The sequence below is a fragment of the Phoca vitulina genome, unplaced genomic scaffold (genome assembly GCF_004348235.1).
Source record: "Phoca vitulina isolate PV1807 unplaced genomic scaffold, GSC_HSeal_1.0 scaffold57, whole genome shotgun sequence".
In the NCBI taxonomy this organism is placed as follows: domain Eukaryota; kingdom Metazoa; phylum Chordata; class Mammalia; order Carnivora; family Phocidae; genus Phoca; species Phoca vitulina.
The window spans coordinates 8,159,134-8,181,101 of NW_022589760.1; the positions used below are offsets into that span (position 1 = coordinate 8,159,134).

The following is a 21,968-nucleotide window of genomic DNA, read 5'->3' on the forward strand; positions in this document are numbered from 1 at the left end:
AAAACTCTGGATAATAAATTAGAAGACCCAGGCCATGTCCTTTGTGAATGGTTTTTAAAGTCCTCTTATCTTTGTCCCAGTGCTCACTGAGAAGGTGAGAGATTTTTATTAGGCCATATATTTCACCTAATTGTGTGACTTTTCAGAAGGATGACTTTGGCATTTCAAAGTGAGATGGAGCATTAGACGGCTACATATAGTTGGTATTAAAAAAAAAAAGACAGTAATTTATTATGCTGGAAGAGAATGTAATTTTTTTTTTTCCAATGCGGGGGGGGGGGGGGGGAACATCCTGAAAATTACCTGGACATATATATTTGGGATGCTGATAAAACTGAACACGTTTTGGGGGGAGGTTTTGCTATTTATTATGACAGATATTCCACATCCATGATCCTCTCCAGTCAGAAGTTCTTTGAAATGATGCTGTTGGCCTCGGCCTGGCAGAGGACGGACTCATCTGATTCATACATCCTACAAATGACTCCACAGATAGTGTAAGTTTTAAACTGGCTGTTGAATGTGCCTGTCACCTTGTCAACTTCAGCCACGTTCATCTGGATGGACACATGGTCCTTGGCACCCATGATGCAGCTGCTGGAGGAGCATTTCCACAGCATGTACAGGTCCACTAACACCCCAGCATCTTTCTGCATGTGGAGGGTGCCCCTGCTGCCACTGCCACGAGCGGGAGCACAGAAAAACAAACCTGAACATGTTTGGCAATAGTTGCTAACTCTGATTTCTTTTAAGTGCCTGTCAAAAAGTTATTCCCACACACATCGACAACCCTCTCTAAACACAGACACACAGGGGCGCCTGGGTGTCTCAGTTGGTTAAGGGTCTGCCTTCAGTTCAGGTCATGATTCCACAGTCCCGGTATGGAGCCCCAGACCCGCGCCCTGCTGGGCTCTGCCCCTCACCTTGCTCATGCCCTCTCTCGAGCGCTCTCTCTCTCTCTCTCTCTCAGATTCATAAATAAAGTCTTTAAATAAATAAATAAGTATACACAGACACACATGTGCATGCACACATAGAGTACAACTGAACTTTTAAGCACAGTAAGGATAGACTATCAATTCTTCCATGTACTAGTCTGAACCAGGGCTTGGCTGGAAGTGAACTGGGTTGGAGATCACACAGACCTGCTTGGAGATATGGAGAATCCCTAGCAAAAATAATTTGTAATATGGTGCTAGGGGATCTGGAGTGCTATTGAAATGGGCAGTAGTCAAAGATTCAAGGAAGCAAACCTTCAACTTCATACAAGTCTATCAGCAAATTATGGGGGTAAAGACTTGACCACTGCATTTAACAAAAAGAGTAACCTCAGGAAGGACCATGGGAAAGCAAACGGGGTTGTTGTTCCTCAGGATCCCACTTTAGAGGCCTGGAACTTAAATTTAAACCCCAGGCAAGGTTTATTACAGTGGCATGGATTAGAAATTACTTTTTTTAAGTTTTCATTTAAATTTCAGTTAGTTAACATACACTGTAATATTAGTTTCAGGTGTACAATATAGCGATTCAACAATTCCATGCAACACCCAGTACTCATCACAATAAGTGATACTCCTTAATCTCCATCACCTATTTAACCTATCCCCCCCCCCCCACTCCAATCCCCTCTGGTAACCATCAGATTTTTCTCTGTAGTTAAGACTCTGTTTCTTGGTTTGCCTCTCTCTCTCTTTTTTCCCCCTTTGCTCATTTGTTTCTTAGACTCCACATACAAGTAAAATCATATGGTATTTGTCTTTCTGTGACTGGCTTATTTTGCTTAGCATATTACTCTCTAAGTCATTCCTTGTCATCGCAAATGGCAAGATTTCATTTTTTTTTATGGCTGAGTAATATTCCATTGTATATAAATAAAATCTTATTCCATTCATCAGTAGATGGACACTTGGGCTATTTCCATAATGTGGCTGTTGTAGATAATGCTGCTATAAACATCTGGGTGCATGTATCACTTCAAATTAGGATTTTTGTATTCTTTGCGTAAATACCCAGTTGTGCAATTACTGGGTTGTAGGGTAGCTCTATTTTTAATTCTTGAGGAGTCTCCATACTGTTCTCCGGAGTGGCTGCACTAGTTTCCCTTCCCACAAACAGTGCAAGAGGGTTCCCCTTTCTCCACATCCACATCAACACCTGTTTTTCATGTGTCCTTAATTTTAGCCATTCTGACAGGTGTGAGGTGATCTCTCATTGCAGTTTTGAGTTGCATTTCCCTGATGATCAGTGATGTTGATCATCTTTTATGTGTCTGTTGGGCATCTGGATGTCTTTGTTGGAGAAATATCTATTCATGGCTTCTGCCTATTTTTTAACTGGATTATTTGGTTTGGGGGTGTTGAGCTTTATAAGTTCTTTAAATATTTTGGGTATTAATCCTTTATCAGGTATGCCATTTGCAAATATCTCCTCCCATTCCATAAGTTGCCTTTTAGTTTTGTTGATTGTTTCCTTCACTGTGCAGATGCTTGTTATTTTGATGTAGTCCTGATACTTTATTTTTGCTTTTGTTTCCCTTGCCTCGGGAGACATATCTAGAAAGAAGTTGCTATGGCCAATGTCAAAGAGGTTACTGCCTGTATTCTCCTCTAGGATTTTCATGGTTTCAGGTCTCACATTTAGGACTTTAATCCATTCTGAATTTATTTTTGTGTATGGCATAAGAAAGTGGTCCAGTTTCTTTATTTTGTATGTTGCTGTCCAGGTTTCTCAACACCATTTGTTGAAGAGACTGTCTTTTTTTCCCCATCGGATATTCTTTCCCACTTTATTGAAGATTAATTGACCATATAATCGCGGGTTCATTTCTAGGTTTTCCATTCTGTTCTATTGATCTATGTGTCTGTTTTTTTTTTTGTGCCAGTGCCATGCTGTTTTGATCACTACAGCTTTGTAATACAGCTTGAAGTCCAGAATTGTGATGCCTCCAGCTTTGCTTTCCCTTTTCAAGAATGCTTTGGCTATTTGGGGTCTTTTGCAGCTTTTTCCATACAAATTTTAAGATTGTTTTTTCTAGCTCTGTGAAAAATGCTCTTGGTATTTTGATAGGGATTGCATTAAATATGTAGATTACTTTGGGTAGTATAGACATTTTAACAAAATCTGTTCTTCCAATCCATGAGCATGGAATATCTTTCCATTGCTTTCTGTCATCTTAAATTTCTTTAATCAGTGATTTATAGTTTGCAGAGGACAGGTTTTTCAACTCTTCAGATAGTTTTATTCCTAAGTATCTTATTATTTTTGGTGCAATAGTGAATGGGATTGATTCCTTAGTTTCTCTTTCTGCTGCTTCATTATTGGTGTAAGGAGATGCAGAAGATTTCTGTATACTGATTTTATATCCTGTCAATTTACTGAATTCATTTATCAGCTCTAGCACTTTTTTGGTGGGGTCTTTTGTGTTTTCTATATAGAGTATCATGCCATCTGCAAATAGTGAAAATTTTACTTCTTCCTTGTAGATGTGGATACCTGTTATATCTTTTTGTTGTCTGATTGCTGTGGCTAGGACTTCTAGTAATATGTTGAATAACGGTGGTGAGAATGGACCCCCCCCATCTTGTTCCTAACCATAGAGGAAAAGCTCTCAATTTTTCCTGATTGAGGATGATATTAGCCATGGGTTTTTCACATAAGGCCTTTATTTTGTTGAGGTATATTCCCTCTAGCCCTACTTTGTTGAGGATTTTTTTTTTTCATGAATGGATGTTGTACTTTGTCAAATACTTCCTCTGAGTTTATTGAGATGATCATGTGATTTTTATCTTTTCTGTTATAGATGTGATACATCACCTTGATTGATTTGTGAACATTGAAACACCCTTGTGACCCAGGAATTAATCCCACTTGATCATGGTGAACGGTTATTTTTTAATGTATTGTTGGATTTGGTTTGCTAGTATTTTGTTGAGAATTTTTGCATCTATGTTCATCAGAGATATTGGCCTCTAGTTCTCTTTTTGGTGGTGTCTTTATCTCATTTTGCTATGAGGGTAATGCTGGCCTCATAGAATGAATTTGGAAGTTTTCCTTCCTTTTCTATTTTTTGGAATAATTTGAGAAGAATAGGTATTAATTCTTCTTTAAATGTTTGGTAGAATTCGCCTGTGTAGCCTTCTGCTCCTAGACTGTTGTTTGTTGGGAGCTTTTTGATTACTGATTCAATTTCTTTGCTGGCTATAGGTCTGTTCGAATTTTGTATTTCTTCTGTTTCAGTTTTTGTAGTTTATACGTTTCTAGGAATTTATCCATTCCCCTAGGTTGTCCAGTTGGTTGGCATATATTTCTTTTTTCATAATATTCTCATTGTTTGTATCTCTGTGGCATTTGTTGTTATTTTTCCTCTCTCATTTGTGATTTTATTTATTTTGGGTCCTTTCTGTTTTCATTTAGATAAGTCTGACTATAGTTTTATCAATTTCATTAATTCTTTCTTTTTTTTTTTTTAAAGATTTTATTTATTTATTTGAGAGACAATGAGAGAGAGCACATGAGAGGGGGGAGGGTCAGAGGGAGAAGCAGACTCCCTGCCGAGCAGGGAGCCCGATGCGGGACTCGATCCAGGGACTCCAGGATCATGACCTGAGCCGAAGGCAGTCGCTTAACCAACTGAGCCACCCAGGCGCCCTCATTAATTATTTCAAAGAACCACCTGCTGGTTTCATTTATCAGCTCTACTGGGTTTTTTTTTTTTTGGTTTTGTTTTTATTCTTTAGTTTCTATGTCACTTATTTCTGCTATTTGCTTCCTTCTGCTATCTTTAGGCGTTTCTTGTTCTATTTCTAGCTCCTTTAGGTATAAGGTTAGGTTGTTTATTTGAGATTTTTCTTGCTTCTTGGGGTAGGCCTCTATTGCTTTTAAATTCCCTCCTAGAACTGCTTTTCCTGCATCCCAAAGGTATTGGACCTCTATGTTTTTATTTTCATTTGCTACCACATGTTTTTTTCATTTATTTATTTATTTTTTATTTCCTGGTTGACTCATTCATTTTTATTAGCATGTTATTTAACCTTCAGATATCTGTGGTCTTTCCAGATCTTTTTCCTGTGGTTGACTTCTAGTTTCATAGCATTGTGGTCAGAAAAGGTGCATGGTATAACTTTGATTTTCTTGAATTTGTTGAGGCCTGTTTTATGGACTAATTGTGGCCTAATTGTGATCTATTCTGGAGAATGTCCCATGTGCACTTGAAAAGAATGTGTATTCTGCTGTTTTAGGATGGAATGTTCTGAATGTATCTCTTAAGTCCATCGGGTCCAGGGTGCCATTCAAAGCCACTGTTTCCTTGTTGATCTTCTGTTTAGACTATCTGTCCATTGATGTAAGTGAGGTGTTAAAGACCCTTACTATGAATGTATTATTATTGATTAGTTCCTTTATGTGTTTTGTTAGTTATTTTATTTTTTGGGTGCTCCCAAGTTGGGGGCATAACTATTTACAATTGTTATATCTTCTTGTTGGATTATCCCTTCTACTATTATAAAGAGTCCTTCTTTGTCACTTGTTATAATCTTTGTTTTCACGTCCATTTTGTCCAATGTAAGTATTGCTACTCCAAGTTTCTTTTCACATCCATTTGCATGAGAAATATTTCTCCATTCCAACACTTTCAATCTGAAGGTGTCTTTAGGTCTAAAATGAGTTTCTTGTAGGCAGCATATAAATGGCTCTTGTTTTTTGTTTTTTTGTTTTTTTTTTTTCCCATCCCGACAGCCTATGTCTTTTGATTGGAGTGTTTAGTCCATTTACATTCAAAGTAATTATTAATAGATACATATTTATTGCCATTTTATTACTTGTTTTGTGGTTGTTTTTGGAGATTTTCTCTTTCTCCTTCATTTTTTGGTGGTATTCCCTAGTGATATATTTGGATTTCTTTTTTCTTTATTCTTTGCATGCTTACTAGTGGCTGTTGACATCTGGTTACTGAAAGGTTTGTATATAACCTCTTCTGCATATAGCAGTCTCTATTAAGCTAATGGTCATTTACATATGAACCCATTTCTTTCTCCCCTCCTCCCCATAATTTTGGTACATGTTATTTTATTTTAAATAATTTTTGTGAGTTCCTTGACTGAAATGTTTACAGCAATATTCATTTTTTTAAAGATTTTATTTATTTGAGAGAGAGAGACACAGCGAGAGAGGGAGCACAAGCAGGGGGTGTGAGAGAGGGAGAAGCAGGCCTCCCGCGGAGCAGGGAGCCCGAACCGGGGCTCAGTCCTGGGACCCTGGGATCATGACCTGAGCTGAAGGCATATGCTTAACGACTGAGCCACCCAGGTGCTCCAGCAATATTCATTTAAATTGCTTTTGTGTTTCCTACCTCTATGCTGTCTCTTTGTGTCTCTACTTTCCACTTTAAGATTTCTTGCAGGGCTGGTTTAGGGGTCATGAACTCCTTTAGTTTCTGTTTGTCTGGGAATCTCTTTATCTCTCCTTCTACTCTGCATGATAGCCTTGCTGGATAGAATATTCTTGGCTGTAGATTTTTCCCATTCAGCATTTGAATATATCATGCTACTCTGCTTTCTTAACATCATGATTTTTGATATCTTTGCAGGGGCTAAGGAAAGGTGAGTGAGGCATTCACCTCAGGCACAAATATTAAGGAGTTGCCAAAAAGCTCAGAAATCCGGATAAAAACATTTTATGCAATATTATAAATTATCAAAATTGATCCAAAAATTCTGTGATGAACAAAATAACAAAATTTTAGGGGCACCTGAGTGGCTTAGTCAGTTAAGCATCTGACTCGATTTCAGTCTGTGTCATGAGCTGAGGGTTGTGGGATTGAGCCCCACATCAGGCTCCATGCTCGGCGTGGAGCATGCTTGGGATTCTCACTCTCCCTCTCCCTCTGCCCCTCCCCCATCTGTCCCTTGCTTATAATAAATAAATAAATAAATAAAAAATAAATGAAGTTACCTAGATTTTTCCCATTCAGCACTTTGAATATATCATGACATTCTTCTGGCTTGCAAAGTTTCTATTGAAAATTTTGCTAGCCTTATATAAGCTTTCCCTATATTGAAACACTTCTTACATTCTTTTGTGTGGCCACTTCTCTCCCTGTATTCGTGGAATTTGTTCTTGCAGTCTTCAAGTCAATTTCTGGGAGATATTTAGGATGATTTGATATTTAGTAATTTGTATTCATGGGATGTGGTGAACCAGGGGTCCTTGTACTCTGCCACCATCTTTTACAATTGCACCCAAAACTATAAGATACCTAGGAATAAACCTAACTAAAGAAGTAAATGATCTGTACTCTACAAACTGTAGAACACTTATGAAAGAAATTGAAGAAGACACAAAGAAATGGAAAATATTCCATGCTCATGGATTGGAAGAACAAATGTTGTTACAATGTCTGTACTGCTCAAAGCAATCTATACATTCAATGCAATCCCTATCAAAATACCACCAGCATTTTTCAAAGAGCTAGAGCAAACAATTCTAATATTTGTATGGAACCAAAAAAAGATCCTGAATAGTGAAAATGATGTTGAAAAAGAAAAGCAAAGCAAGAGGCATAACCAGATTGCAAGCTGAATTACAAAGCTGTAATCATCAAGAGAGTATGATACTGGCACAAAAACATTCACATAGTTTAGTGGAACAGAATAGAGAGCCCAGAAATAGACCCACAACTACATGCTCAATTCATCTTAAAGAAAGTATAAAAGAATATCCAATGGGAAAAAAGACAGTCTCTTCAACAAATGGTGTTGGGAAAACTGGACAACAACATGCAGAAGAATGAAACTGGACCACTTTCTTATACCATACACAAAAATAAATTCAAAATGTATGAAAGACCTAAATGTCAGATAGGAAACCATCAAAATCTTTTTTTTTTTTTTTAAGATTTTATTTATTTATTTGACAGAGACAGAGACAGCGAGAGCAGGAACACAAGCAGGGGGAGTGGGAGAGGGAGAAGCAGGCTTCCCGCTGAGCAGGGAGCCCGATGTGGGACTCGATCCCAGGACTCTGAGATCATGACCTGAGCTGAAGGCAGACACTTAACAACTGAGCCACCCAGGCGCCCCGGAAACCATCAAAATCTTAAAGAACACAGGCAGCAACCTTTTTGACCTTGGCCACAGCAACTTCTTCCCAGACATGTCACCAGAAACAAGGGAAACAAAAGCAAAAATGAACAATGGGGCCACATCAAGATAAAAAGGTTCTGCACAGTGAAGGAAACAATAAACAAAACTAAAAGGCAACCTTGAAGTAGGAAAGAATATTTGCAAATGACATATCTGATAAAGGATTAGTATCCAAAATCCATAAAGAATATATCAAACTTAAAACCCCCCAGGAAAAAAAAAAAAAATAATCCAGTTAGGAAAGGGGCAGAAGACATGAATAGACAGTTTTCCAGGGAAGACACACACATGGGTAACTGACACATGAAAAAGTGCTCAACTGTCATCATCAGGGAAATACAAATCAAAACCAAGATGAGATAACACATCACAAGTATCAGAAAAGCTAAAATTAACAACTCAGGAAACAACAAGTATTGGTGAGAATGCAGAGATGTTGGTGAGGATGCAGAGAATCTTACCTTTTGGTAGGAATGCTAACTTGTGCAGCCGCTCTGGAAAACATTATGGCGGTTCCTCAAAAAGTTAAAAATAGATCTACCCTGTGACCCAACAATTGCACTAGTAGGTATTTGTCCAGAGGATACAAAAATACTTATTTGAAGGGGCACACTCATCCCAATGTTTGTAGCAGCACTATCAACAATAACCAAATAATGGAAAGAGCCCAAATATCCATTGACTGATGAATAGATAAAGAAGGTATATATATATATATATATACAGCTCAAAATAAAGGAGATATATATATATACATACATATATATTTAAAGAAGATATATGATGGAATTTATTATATATATATATATATTTTAAAAGATTTTATTTATTTATTTGAGAGAGAGAATGAGAGAGAGAGAGCATGAGAGCAGGGAGGGTCAGAGGGAGAAGCAGACTCCCTGCCGAGCAGGGAGCCCGATGCGGGACTCGATCCTGGGACTCCAGGATCATGACCTGAGCCGAAGGCAGTCGCTTAACCAACTGAGCCACCCAGGCACCCTATTATATATATATTTTTATATATGTATTATATATATTATATATATATAATGTATATATTACTTAGCCATCAAAAAGAATGGATAAAGAAGATATATAATGGAATATTACTTAGTCATCAAAAAGAATGAAATCTTCCATTTGCAAGGATTTGAATGGAACTAGAGCATATTATGCTAAGTGAAATTAGTCAGAGAAAGACAAATACCATATGCTTTCTCTCATATGTGAAATGTAAGAAACAAAACAGATGAACATAGGGGAAAGGAAGGAAAAATTAAGTTAAAAACAGAAATGGTGGAAAACCATGAGAGACTCTTAACCATAGAGAACAAACTGAGGGTTGATGGGTGGATGGAAGAGTGGAATGGGCTAAATGGGTGATCAGTATTAAGGAGAGCACTTGTTTAGATGAGCACAGGGTGTTATATTTAAGTGATGAATCACTAAATTCTATTCCTGAAACCAATGCTACACCATTTGTTAACTAATTTGTATTCAAATAAAATCTTGGAAGAAAAAAAGTAATTATTGACAGATATATACTTATTGCAATATTATTACTTTTTTTTTTTAGTAGTGTCTGGAGATTTTTTTCTGATCCTTTCTTTTCTGTATGCCTTTCATGTTTAGCTGTTTTCTCTAGTGATATGTTTGAGGTTTTTTCTCTTTATTCTTTGCATGTTCATTAGTGGTTTTTTATAATGGTTACCATTAGTTTTGAATATAACCTCTTCTGGGGCACCTGGGTGGCTCAGTCATTGGGCGTCTGCCTTCGGCTCAGGTCATGATCCCGGGATCCTGGGATCAAGCCCAGCATCGGGCTCCCTGCTCAGCCAGGAGCCTGCTTCTCCCTCTCCCACTCCCCCTGCTTGTGTTCCCTCTCTCGCTGTGTCTCTCTTTGTCAAATAAATAAATAAAATCTTTAAAAAAGAAAGAATATAACCTCTTCTGCATATAGCAGTCTATATTAAATTGATGGTCATTTAAGTTTGAATCCATTCTTTTCTCCTCTCCTTCCCATGTTTTAGGAATTTTTATATTTTATTTCCTTTATTTTTAGTTCCTTGACTGATTTTTTATAGAAGTATTCATGTTCACTGTTTTTCTGTTTGCTAACTTTATACTGTCACTTTTGGTCTTTCCTTTCCACTCAGAGTCCCCTTTAATATTTCTTGCAGGACTGGTGAACTCCTTTAGTTTCTGTTTGTCTGGGAAACTGTCTCTTCTATTGTGAATGATAGCCTTGCTGGATAGAGTATTCTTGAGTGCAGATTTTTCCAATTCAGCACTCTGAATATATCATGTCACTCCCTTCCAGCTTTCAAAGTTTATTTTCAAAAAATCTCCTGCTAACCTTATGTCTTTTCCCTTGTAAGTTAACGAATGGGAAGGTTTTAAGATTTTTTTTTTCTTTATTACTAGGTTTTAAGTTTATTTACAATATGTGTTGGTGTGGGTTTGCTTTTGTTGATTTTGATGGGAGTTCTTTCTTCCTCCTGGATCTGGATATCTGTTTCCTTCCCTAGATTAGGGAAGTTTTCAGCTATTATTTCTTAACATAAATTTTCTACCCACTTTTCTCTCTTTTTTCTTCTGGAACTCATATAATATGAATGCTATTACATTTGTGGAGTCACTGAGTTCCTAAGTCTATTCTCAAGTTGTTACTCTTTTTTCTCTCTTTTGTTGAACTTGGTTGCTTTCCATTGCTTTGTCTTCTAGGTCACTAGTTTGTTCCTCTGCTTCTTCCGTCCTGCTATTCATTCCATCAAGCGTGTGTTTCATTTTGTTTACTGAACCCTTTTTCTCTGCTGATATTCCTTATTTCTGTGTTAAGGGTCTCACTCATGTTTTCCACTCTTTTCTCAAGTCCAGTGAGTATTGTTATGATCTTTGTTTTAAATTCTGTATAGATTCTGTTACTTATATCTTACTTACTTATAGGTAAGTTCTGTTAATTATATCTGTTTCACTTATATCTCTTGTTGTGGCCTTGTCCTGTTCTTTCATTTGGGATAACATTCTCTGTCTCCTCATTTTTTCTGCCTCTCTGTTTCTGTTTCTCTGTGTTAAGGAATTAAGCTGTCTTCTACTCTTGATAGTTGTGATAGTTGTGACTGCACTGAGTCAGTTGGGGACTGTATACTGGGGCTACTGGGGGCTGCATGCTGGGTCTGTTGCAGGTGAAAAACTGGGTATGGCAAACAATGATGGCTGGGCATGGCTAGGACCAGTGTGCAATAGTGGCTGTGGGTGCTCATCTGGGCATGGTACGGTGGCTGAGCCCTGCGTGGTGGCTGGGCACAGTGCTCAGTAGTAGCTGTGTACCTGGTGGCTGGGCATGGCATGCGTCAATGGTTGGGGATACACAGCTTGGCCTGGCATGTGATGGTGCCTAGGCAGAGTGTGAGAAAGCAGCTGGGGGCATGTGGCCATGTATGCCCTGGCAGATGTGTCCAGTGTGCTGTGGCGGCTGTGCACCTGGTGGATAGTCAGGGCACAAGCATGGCTTTAACAAAATTTGCCCAGATACCCAGGCCAAAGCCACCAGGCTTGGAAAGTTCTAGTCCTTAGGAGAACTTGTGGGCATAATGCATTGCCAGAGGGTCAGGTAGCAAGGGTCTGTGCAGCCCCACCTCTTGCAGGTGGCTCTGTGTTTATGCCAGGGTGTGTGTGAGGAAAATGGCAACTTCCAGCTCCCTCATTTTTGGAGAAGTCCCCCAACATGCTCCAAAATCAGTAAGAACAGATCTGTCTCCAATTTGCCCCTGGTGTTGTACAAACTGACAATTTTTTGTTGCTTCCCCACATAGGCTGCTGTCTCTTTAAGGATGTTGACCCATGTACTACACACCCTCCTGGCTTACCCAGTGCTGAGTTAGCAGACCTTTAAAGCTCCAGGCTCCAAGCACCACTAGTTTTATAAACTCAGGGAATTCGGCCCCTCTAGTTTTTAAAGCCAAACATTATGGAGATAAGTCTTCCCCATGTGAGTTCCCTGGTACAAGGGCCCATTTCTCTGCCCTCTCTGCACACACAGCTCCCTCCCTCTGCCTTTCTGACCTTCCTAACCTTTCAGTGGAAGCATCTTCTTATATTTAGTTGTGGAGTTTGTTCTTCAGTGTTTAGATCATTCTCCAGTTTGTTGACTTGTATGTGGAGGATATCTAGTTGAAAACATGGGATAGGGTGAGCTCAGGGTCCTCCTACTCTGTCCCCTTCCCAAGTTTACCCAATACTCTTGTCACATAGTGCATTTGTTGAGAGACAAAATGATTACTTTGAGTCCAATAACTTGAAACAAAGAGAGACCCAAAGGGGTTGCACCACCAGGGACTGCCAAGGAGTGCAGGTGTGGAGGTGAAGCCCTGAATCCGGGTGGACTCGGTTTTATTATTGTAGAATGTAAAGTATGTGGAAGCAAGGAAAAAACAACTCAAGAAAGCAATGACTTGAGGGGCAGCAAGGAACTGCATAAGGGACTATCAATATGGGTCCAAGTGAGGCATTAACTAGGGGGCTGCAGGAGATGGGAGAGCCGACCTCAGCAGGCCTATCTTATCTACCATCATTGCTGTTTTGTGCATGTACTGTTTTCAGTATGGAATGATGGGGGAAGGGTTAGTTTTGCCATATGCATACAGTTTTTGCCTTATACGCATGTTCCTGTCTTTATTGATTCTTTAACCCACTGAGATCTTGCTGTCCCCACACACTCTTATTTTAAAATTGCCAACTAAATGGTTTGCACAGTGCCTTTGTTAATTTTAAAGGTTATCTTTTTTAGTATCCCCTTTCACCTTCTGGAAGATTTTATGATACTAATGACCAAAGTTTACACCAGATTCTATACTAAAGAATAGGAAGGAAAGGCAGTACAGGGAATATAACTCAAAGTATTTTAATAAAATAACTTTTTCCAGAAAGATAAAAAACTAGACTCACTTCTTTCCTTAGAACAATCTATTTATACCTGTTTTCATGTATTTTCTGATGTCATTTGCCTCATCTGGATTGATCATACCTCTTCTTCTCAATCATCCAAATTTAACCCACTTTTTTTTTTTTGTAATGGCTCAAATAAAACTGAAGTTTAATTTATGTTTAAAACAGATATTTCTGGGGTGCCTGTGTGACTCAGTCAGTTAAGCATCTGTCTTTGGATCAGGTCATGATCTCAGGGTCCTGGGATTGAGCCCTGAGTCAAGCTCTCTACTCATCAGGGAGTCTGCTTCTCCTTCCCCCTCTGCCCCCTCCCCCTGCTCATGCTCTGTCTCTAGCAAATAAATAAATAAATAAAATCTTAAACACAAAACAAAAAGAAAAAACTGTATAAAATAATACAGATATTTCTGATTGTTTGATATTTCTCCTCCAGCTGGTGATTTAGAGATTCAGATTCCTGACATTTTGTAGCTTCACTGTCCACCATATTCAAAACTTGACTTTCAAGACTCTCATCTGCATCAAGCCATAAAAGAGCTATTAAGAGGTAGAATTGAGAGTCAACCATAAATTCCTTTAACCAAGGATAGGATAGAATAAAACCTCTAATAAATGGCTTCCATTTATTGAAATTGATATTCCCTTAAATACACTTTGGTACAAAACTTTTAGGTCAAACAGACCTGGTTTTGAATCTGGACTCTACCATGTCCTATGTGACTTTACCACATCTATTTCTTCATCTCTAAAATGAATCCTAAAATACCTTCTTCACATGATTATTTGCTAGTGCTTTGTATCTTAGTAAATAAATTTAGAAAATGCTACCCTGACCCTGACTTAAGAATGACAATCAACATATGTTTTTGTTTTAAATGTTGGTTTTGGTTTGATTCTAAACAGGGTCTCTAAAAAGCTATAGAACCAAAGGCAGCTTTCTTAAAAGTATTGAGGCATGTAGTTATATTTGAAAATGATGCCTAAAGACATTATTTGGAGTATCCTTTTTGATTAGAATAAAATGATGTGGGAGGAGTCAATACCTGTGACAGTCTTTTCTTCTTTCTGGTCACACACCTAGGCTACATTTCCAAGATTCCCTTGCATTTTCATGTGACTTAGTGACTAAGTTTTGACCAAAAGAATGTGAGCAGAAGTTTTACATGTCACTTTCAGTACTGCCAGTAAAATTTTTCTCTGTATTCTACCCATCCTTAAAAGTATAGCTTGACACACTTCTCTTCCATGGAGCTTTCTTTGAGTAATTAGTGCTCCTTCTCAAAAATCTCTCTGGCATCTATCCTTCATTACACAATTTAGGTTCTTGATTGCATATTATCTTGTATCACTCATTTTGTTTTAATTGTTTTAGGCCTGCTTCACTAATTAAATTATATGTTCCTTAAAGGCAAGGACCATATCTTCCAATTGCTTTGTACCTTTCACAGAGTCTTTCCCATAGATTTTCAATATCTATTGATTAAACTGTGTGATCTTTGGCATTCTTATTCCTTAAGGACAATGTTCTCTTTATAGCATTACATAAAACTGTCATAAGGTAGAAAAAATACATATTGTTTGTACAAAGATAGAACTATGATATATGTGCTGCCGAAGCGAGCACAAGATAGAACTATGAAATAAGCTAATTTGGAAATAGGAAATTATATTCTGCCACATTTTTAAACGATATTCTTCTAGTTGTATTTTGTCTCAAAGGTAGTTTTCCAGAATTACAAGGGCACCATGAATTACTTTGACCTCTGAAACAATCTGAAAATCAGACTCAACAATTTAAGGTCTTATAAACATATCTTAAAAGCTTGGTTTCATATTTTCTTGAATGATAGGTTGCCACAGAAAACTACAGCTAAAGGATCTGTATCATGGAATTTAACCTCTCATTCAATAGTTTGGTAGCTTTAGGCTATTGGCATTCTAATAATTACACACATGTCCATTATGAAACTGATGACATTTGAAACTTTCCTTTTCAAAATGTGTAGCAATTTAAATCTAGTGTATCAGACTTGTAATTAACTACACTCATTTTCATCATTTTTTTCTGTATAACTAAACTCAGAAGCAGATCTCTATTTCTGTCATATTTGTTTCTTATCAAACACTATCCATTGGTTCTAAAAGTTGTACAGAGACCTCAATTCTATTTAAAAATAAAACTTTTACAGCAGAGAGTTACATATACTTTCAACAGTCTTAGGTCTTTGCCTTACCTATTATTTAATATATTATTCAAGAATGAAAGCATTGGATAGGTTACTTTATATGAACCATGAAGCTATACAATAAATATTTATTAGAGGGAAGTAAATCAGGAAATACAATCATTTTTCTAGAATTATGATTTAGTACAATCTTAATTTAGTCTACAATCATAATAAATCTTAGAAATTCAATTGCTTTGTATGCATTTCCTAGAAAAACTAATTTCTCAAGTATGACTTTTAAAGGAAGGTACATTTTATTTCTTGTGTAAATTAAGATCCTAGACTTTTCAGGTTTGAACCTTTGAGAACTTTTAGTTGAGCAGAGTAACCTTATTTTTGATATTGGGAACTGAGGCTCTAGTTTATAAAATGACTTGTCCAAGATTACACAGCTGCATCATTGCAAAGCTGAGACTAGAATCTATGTGTTTTCATGCCTTTTCTCATGCTCCTTCTACTACATGCCATAAGGAAATCAAATTGAAATGATTTAAAGCCCTTATTGTTATAACTCTTGTGATAATCCTATTTTTGCTCTTCTTCCCCACGAAATTGCTCATAGAGCTAAAAATTGATGGTACCTTCTTTTCCTTTGTTTTATCTAAATATCTCATCTCCCTGATCACTCTCTTCTTGACAATCTCTAATTTGTGAAAATCTATCCCAAGCGAAACACACATAAACAGATGTGGTATGGACCTCAACCTTCTTAACTTCTTCCCATTGTTAGATTTCTCTTTATCCTACAGTAACATTTTTAAATAGGCATTATTATTATCATCTCCATTTTATGTATTAGGAGAATATAGATTCAGGGATGTTAGGGAACTTGTCTACAATCATGTTGCATTTAAGCATGCATGATCATTGTATATTGTTCTAACATATCACCACAAATCCCTAAAAATCAATTGACAAACTTTTATTTATTAATCTACTATGTAATAGAAACTGCTATATCTACAAAGAAGTATAAGCTGCCCCCTACTTCTTGCTTTCAATAAAATTACAATCTAAGTGAAGTTATATGAAACATACAGATACAAAAAGATCCCTTAGAGTGCAATGTAGTATAAATAACAAAAAATTATGATAGAAGTTTAGAGAAAGGAAAAAAACAGAAAGAAAAGAAAAAAAACACTAACATTTAAGAATAATTGTATGTATATCATGTACCAGGTGTTGTGTCATCTATTTTCCCATAGAAAATAAAAGTCCTTACAAAACTCTGGTGATAAAAGCACTACCATCTCATTTTTTACAAAGAAAGTTGACATTGAACTTAGAGGAAGACTGGAAGAAGAAAGACAAGAAATGTTTATTAGGCACAGAAATAATATAACTGGAGAGAGTTCAGGAAATAGCAGGAGATAAAATGTAATCCATAATAAGTAGATATGTTGAATTTCAAAGTTGTCATTCCAACAACATTGGAAACAATTACTTTCATAGCCATATGCTCTAAGACTCTAGTAAATCTTAATGAAGATAAGAATCTTGCATCCCTGCTCTGAGCAAAATTCACTTTTGGTGGTGAAGGGAATAGGGAAGAGTATTGAAAGGTCAAAGAAGAGAATTGCTTTACATGAACAACTAGTGTACTGGGGCTCTTTCTCCAAAAGTTCACCTTTCTCCCAAGATTATTACTCATTAACATTCACAAACTGGAGATCTCAGATCACATGCATTTTTTAAATGTAGTGTAATGGCAAGTAACACAGTTCTGGCTTGGAAATCAGATGGTGATATAAAATATGTTGATTTTATGCACATGGGAGCTAAGAATTCTGTCTTCTTAATAAGTTCAGACTTTAACAAGTCAACCTATACTATAAGGTTAGTCTTACATGCAAACATAATAGACTCTACACTATGTAGTGGAATTTTCTGGCCACCATGTAATAACCTATATCCCCCAAAATTCTTGCTGTATTAACTTGTCAAAGTTCTTCTCATTGTATCATTACAGAATCATTCCCTTGTGTTAAAGCATTGTACCTACAATGTACCCTAAAATATTACCTTAAAACTCAGTCATCTTGAATGGGCACACTGTAGATCAGCCATTAACTTGTTAGCATGAATTATGTTTTTATTATTTTATTTTATTTTATTTTATTTTATTTTATAAGATTTTATTTATTTATTTGACAGAGAGGGACACAGCGAGAGAGGGAACACAAGCAGGGGGAATGGGAGAGGGAGAAGCAGGCTTCCCGCAGAGCAGGGAGCCCAATGCAGGGCTTGATCCCAGGATCCTGGGATCATGACCTGAGCTGAAGGCAGACGCTTAATGACTGAGCCACCCAGGCACCCCATGAATTATGTTTTTAGATTATCTAACAAGCTCTAGATTAGATTTCCTTAAATCTAAATTAAATTTTTTAATCAAAGCAAATTTAAAATTCAGGCCCTTGGTCACACTAGCCCCATTTCAAGTGCTCAGTTGGCAAATGTGGCTAGCAACTACCCTACTGAACAGTGCACATGTAGAATGTTTACATAACTTGGGGGGGAAGCTCTACCAGACAGTGCTGATATATTGGTAATGTTTTGTGAGCAACCAACATGAACAAACTGGAAAGAATCACAACCTGGCGATGCATCCTGAGAATAACAGACCTGGGTGGAGTTTTGCTATAAAGAATCCTGGGTTAAAATAAGGTAGTTTAATGCACTGGTTATAATTACACTCCTTAGCCTAAGTCAACTACCCAGAAACATCACTCTGCTGCTTAATATGAACATCTTATATGTGCAAGTTACGGTGAATCCATAGGATCACCTTCACATTTAAAGTATACTGATTAATATCATGAATGTGGCAATTTTTTTATTTATTTATTTTTTAAAAGATTTTATTTATTTATTTCTCAGAGAGAGAGACAGAGAGAGAGAGCACAAGCAGGGGGAGCGGTAGACAGAGGGAGAAGCAGGCTCCCCACTGAGCAGGGAGCTCGATGCAGGACTTGATCCCAGGATCCTGGGATCATGACTTGAGCCGAAGGCAGACGCTTCACTGAGCCACCCAGATGTCCCGAATGTGGCAATTTTAAGAGATATTAGAAACCAGTCTTTTTTAAAAAATAATAATTTTTACTCCATTGCAGAGCATACTCCATGTTGTATAATTATTATGAAATATGAAATTAAGTTTCTCCATGAGTTTCATTAATGAGACTTTGCTAGTTGAGACAAATTTACAATTAGTACACTGGAGTCACATTTTGTCCAATGTTAACCTGAAATTTGACGATAACTAAAAGCACCACATACATATTTAAATTTAATATTTGTTTTCATGTTGTTATATTTGCCAGGCTTTAAATATTATTTCTTGGAAGTACATGCATATTTAACACTGCCATATATATCTATATAGACATAGATACAGATATAGACATAGATATATAGATATGACATTATATATATTTATATATGACATATACACATAATATATATAGTTATGTACATATATACATAACATATATACATAACATATGTATGTATATATAACACATAATATACATAACATATATATGGCATAATAACGTTTTATTTACAACATAAATACAATGGATAATATAATTATTCCTCTACCTGTAGTTGAAAATTCCTTCTCCTTTAAGTCCTGCAGTATCCAGCTATATTACCTACTATCATCTTCTACCCTTCCTTGTCCTCTTCATCCAACTCATCTTTTAGTTACTTTTGAAAATCTGGTATCTAGATCACAGTTTTTCTCTTTATCCCAAATACTGATATCACCACTGATAACTTTAAAGTTTATGTGGATAATTTATCCACCACCCTAACATTACAGTGTGTTCACCTCAACTCCAATAAATTTTATATCTCAGTCATTTATCTATGCCCAGAACTGCTCCAGATTTTAAATTTTAAACTGAAAAATGTTACTATCTAATCCACACTGGCTATTCTTCTAGCTCACTTCCTTTCTTATCTCATTGAGGACATTAGCTCTTTAATCTGTCCATTTTCTCTGAACATATCAGAACTTTTCAGTCCTCAGTTACTTTGCTATCCATTAGTATTTAACTTGCCATGTTCTATTGCCCTCACCAGTCATGCCCTAAAATCCACAACCGGTTCATTTATCTACTTTCTCCCCATTTACCTCCAGGTTTATGAACACTACAGAAGAACATAGCAGTGTACATAGGCATCATTCACTATAAGCCCATGTCTGCTCATCTTAGCTGTGATTCCAGTACTGCCTGATAATAAATTTGTAATATCACTTATAAGCTCTGTATCTTATTCTTCAGAAAAGCTAGTTCAAATCATCATCATTTGTATCTATCCTTCTACATACTCATTTTAATAGACTATTTCACATCTTATTCTACAAAAACAGTCTGTCAGCCATGGACTCTTTTATCTTCTTGCTTGCCAGTGAGTCTTACCTGCTCTGCTCTCAACTTGTCCTCCTTTACTCCAATTTCAGTAAAGAGTCTGCTTAGTTTGATAGGGCAGTCATAATAAAGTGTTACAAACTGTGTCATGAGCCAGTGCGTAAAGGCCAGGGAAACCCAAGAGAGAACAGTGGGGAATGAAGAAAAACAAGAGTCAAGAAAGCTGGGATCAGGAAGTCTCCATGAGCTGATAACTCAGTGGAGCCCTGGTATGCTTGAGAACTTTATTTTATAGCTCAATAACAAGGATGTTTATCCAGAAACTGCACATTAGTAAGAAACCTCTAAATAGAACAGACAACCACAAGTTCCTCCTGGGCACTTTGCCAAATAATAAGAAAGCTTAATCAAGCATTTTTACAGAGGAACTATTGGGTTTGCCCCTCAAGTCCCAGAGTGCTTATGTAGGCCAAATCAAATACTGGGTGGCATGCAGGGATTGCAGGAGCCAGCCCCTGGCTAGGCTCCCTGACTGCATGGATCATGTCAGCTTACAGTCAGTTCCCAAAAAAACTGGGTGGCTTAAGCAACAAAAATCTGTCGTCTCAGAGTTCTGGAGGCCAGAAGTCCAAAATCAAGGTGAAGGTCAGGTTGATTCCTTCTGCAGCCAGTGAGGGATTTGTTCCAGGCCTCACTCCTTGACTAGTGTATGGTTGTATTCTTCCTAATCTTCTCCCTATGTCTTCACATTGTTTTCCTTTTATGCACATCTCTGCAAATTTCCCCTTTTTATAAGAACACCAGTCATACTGGATAAGGGCCCACTCTAATGACCACATTTTAACTTGATTATCTCTGTGAAGACCCAATATCCACTACATCTGTATCTTTGGGACAAATACCCAGTAGTGCAATTGCTGAGTCATAGGGTAGCTCTATTGTTAACTTCTTAAAGAACCTCCATACTGTTTTCCAGAGTGGCTGTACCAGCTTTCATTCTCACCAACAGTGTAAGAGGGTTCCCCTTTCTCCATATCCTCACCCACATTTGTTGTTTCCTGTCTTGTTAATTTTACCCAAAGGGGCACCTGCACCCCAAAGTTCATAGCAACAATGTCCACAGTAGCCAAACTGTGGGAGGAGCTGAGATGTCCTTCAAAAGATGAATGGATAAAGAAGATGTGGTGTATATATACAATGAAATATTACTCAGCCATCAGAAAGGATGAATACTTACCATTTACAATGACATGGATGGAACTGGAGGGTATTATGCTAAGTGAAATAAGTCAATCAGAGAAAGACACTTATCATATGGTTTCACTCATATGTGGAATATAAGAAATAATGCAGAGGATCATAGGGGAAGGGAGGGAAAACTGAATGGGAAGACATCAGAGAGGGAGACAAACCATGAGAAACTCTTGACTCTAGGAAACAAACTGAAGGTTGTTAGAGGGGAAGTGGTGGGGGGATGGGGCAACTGGGTGATGGCCATTGAGGAGGGCACGGGATGTGATGAGTACTGGGTGGTATATGCAACTGATGAATTGTTGAACAATACATCTGAAACTAATGATGTACTATATGTTGGCTAATTGAATTAAAAAAAAAAAAGACCCAATATCCAAATAAGGTAAAATTCTGGTACTGGAAGTTAGGGCTTCAACATGAAAATTGGAAGGGCACAATTCAACTAATAGGGTCCTTCTTATCAAAGCATAAGTCTTCTTCCACATGTACTCTATTCATTCCACCTTATCTCCCTAAGAACCTCACTCCATCAAGTATTTCTCTCTGTTACTGGGTCTTCAAGCCTATTTTCTCAGTGGCCCCATCATTAAAATCCTCCCATCACCATCTGCTTCTGTCTAGCTATGTCTTTATTTCTCTCCTTAGCTTGAATTAAAACTTCTTTAATAGAATAAGAGTCTATATAATAAATAGTAATAATAATAAAAGTATAAAAATAAAAAAGTAATAAAATAATAGTTTGTATACACTCTTACCATGTATTCACATTCATTTCCTTCTCTGCCTACTGGTTTTCATACTCATTGTTCTACTTAAAGCACTTTTGCCAAGGTCATAACTGATTTATTTGCTAGGTCTAAAGAGCACTTTGCAGGCTTTATTAAACAAAGTTAGTTCCATATTGCATGTAAAGATTCTTCCATTGTTTTCCACTTCACTTTTGGGTTTTCTATCATGATTACCATTTTTTTCAATCTTCTGAGGTTCTTCTACCTGTACCTTGAATGTTGCGTATCCATTGAAAT

At 37.1% G+C, this 21,968-nt stretch overlaps 1 protein-coding gene across 1 annotated transcript; it reads right to left on the reverse strand.

The window, feature by feature from the left end:
• Nucleotides 1-404: 404 nt before the first annotated feature.
• Nucleotides 405-894, reverse strand: LOC116623093 (40S ribosomal protein S21-like). The gene has a single exon (XM_032389970.1). It carries the CDS (start codon nt 654-656, stop codon nt 405-407), a length of 252 nt encoding a protein of 83 aa, XP_032245861.1. The 5' UTR covers nt 657-894.
• Nucleotides 895-21,968: the final 21,074 nt, after the last annotated feature.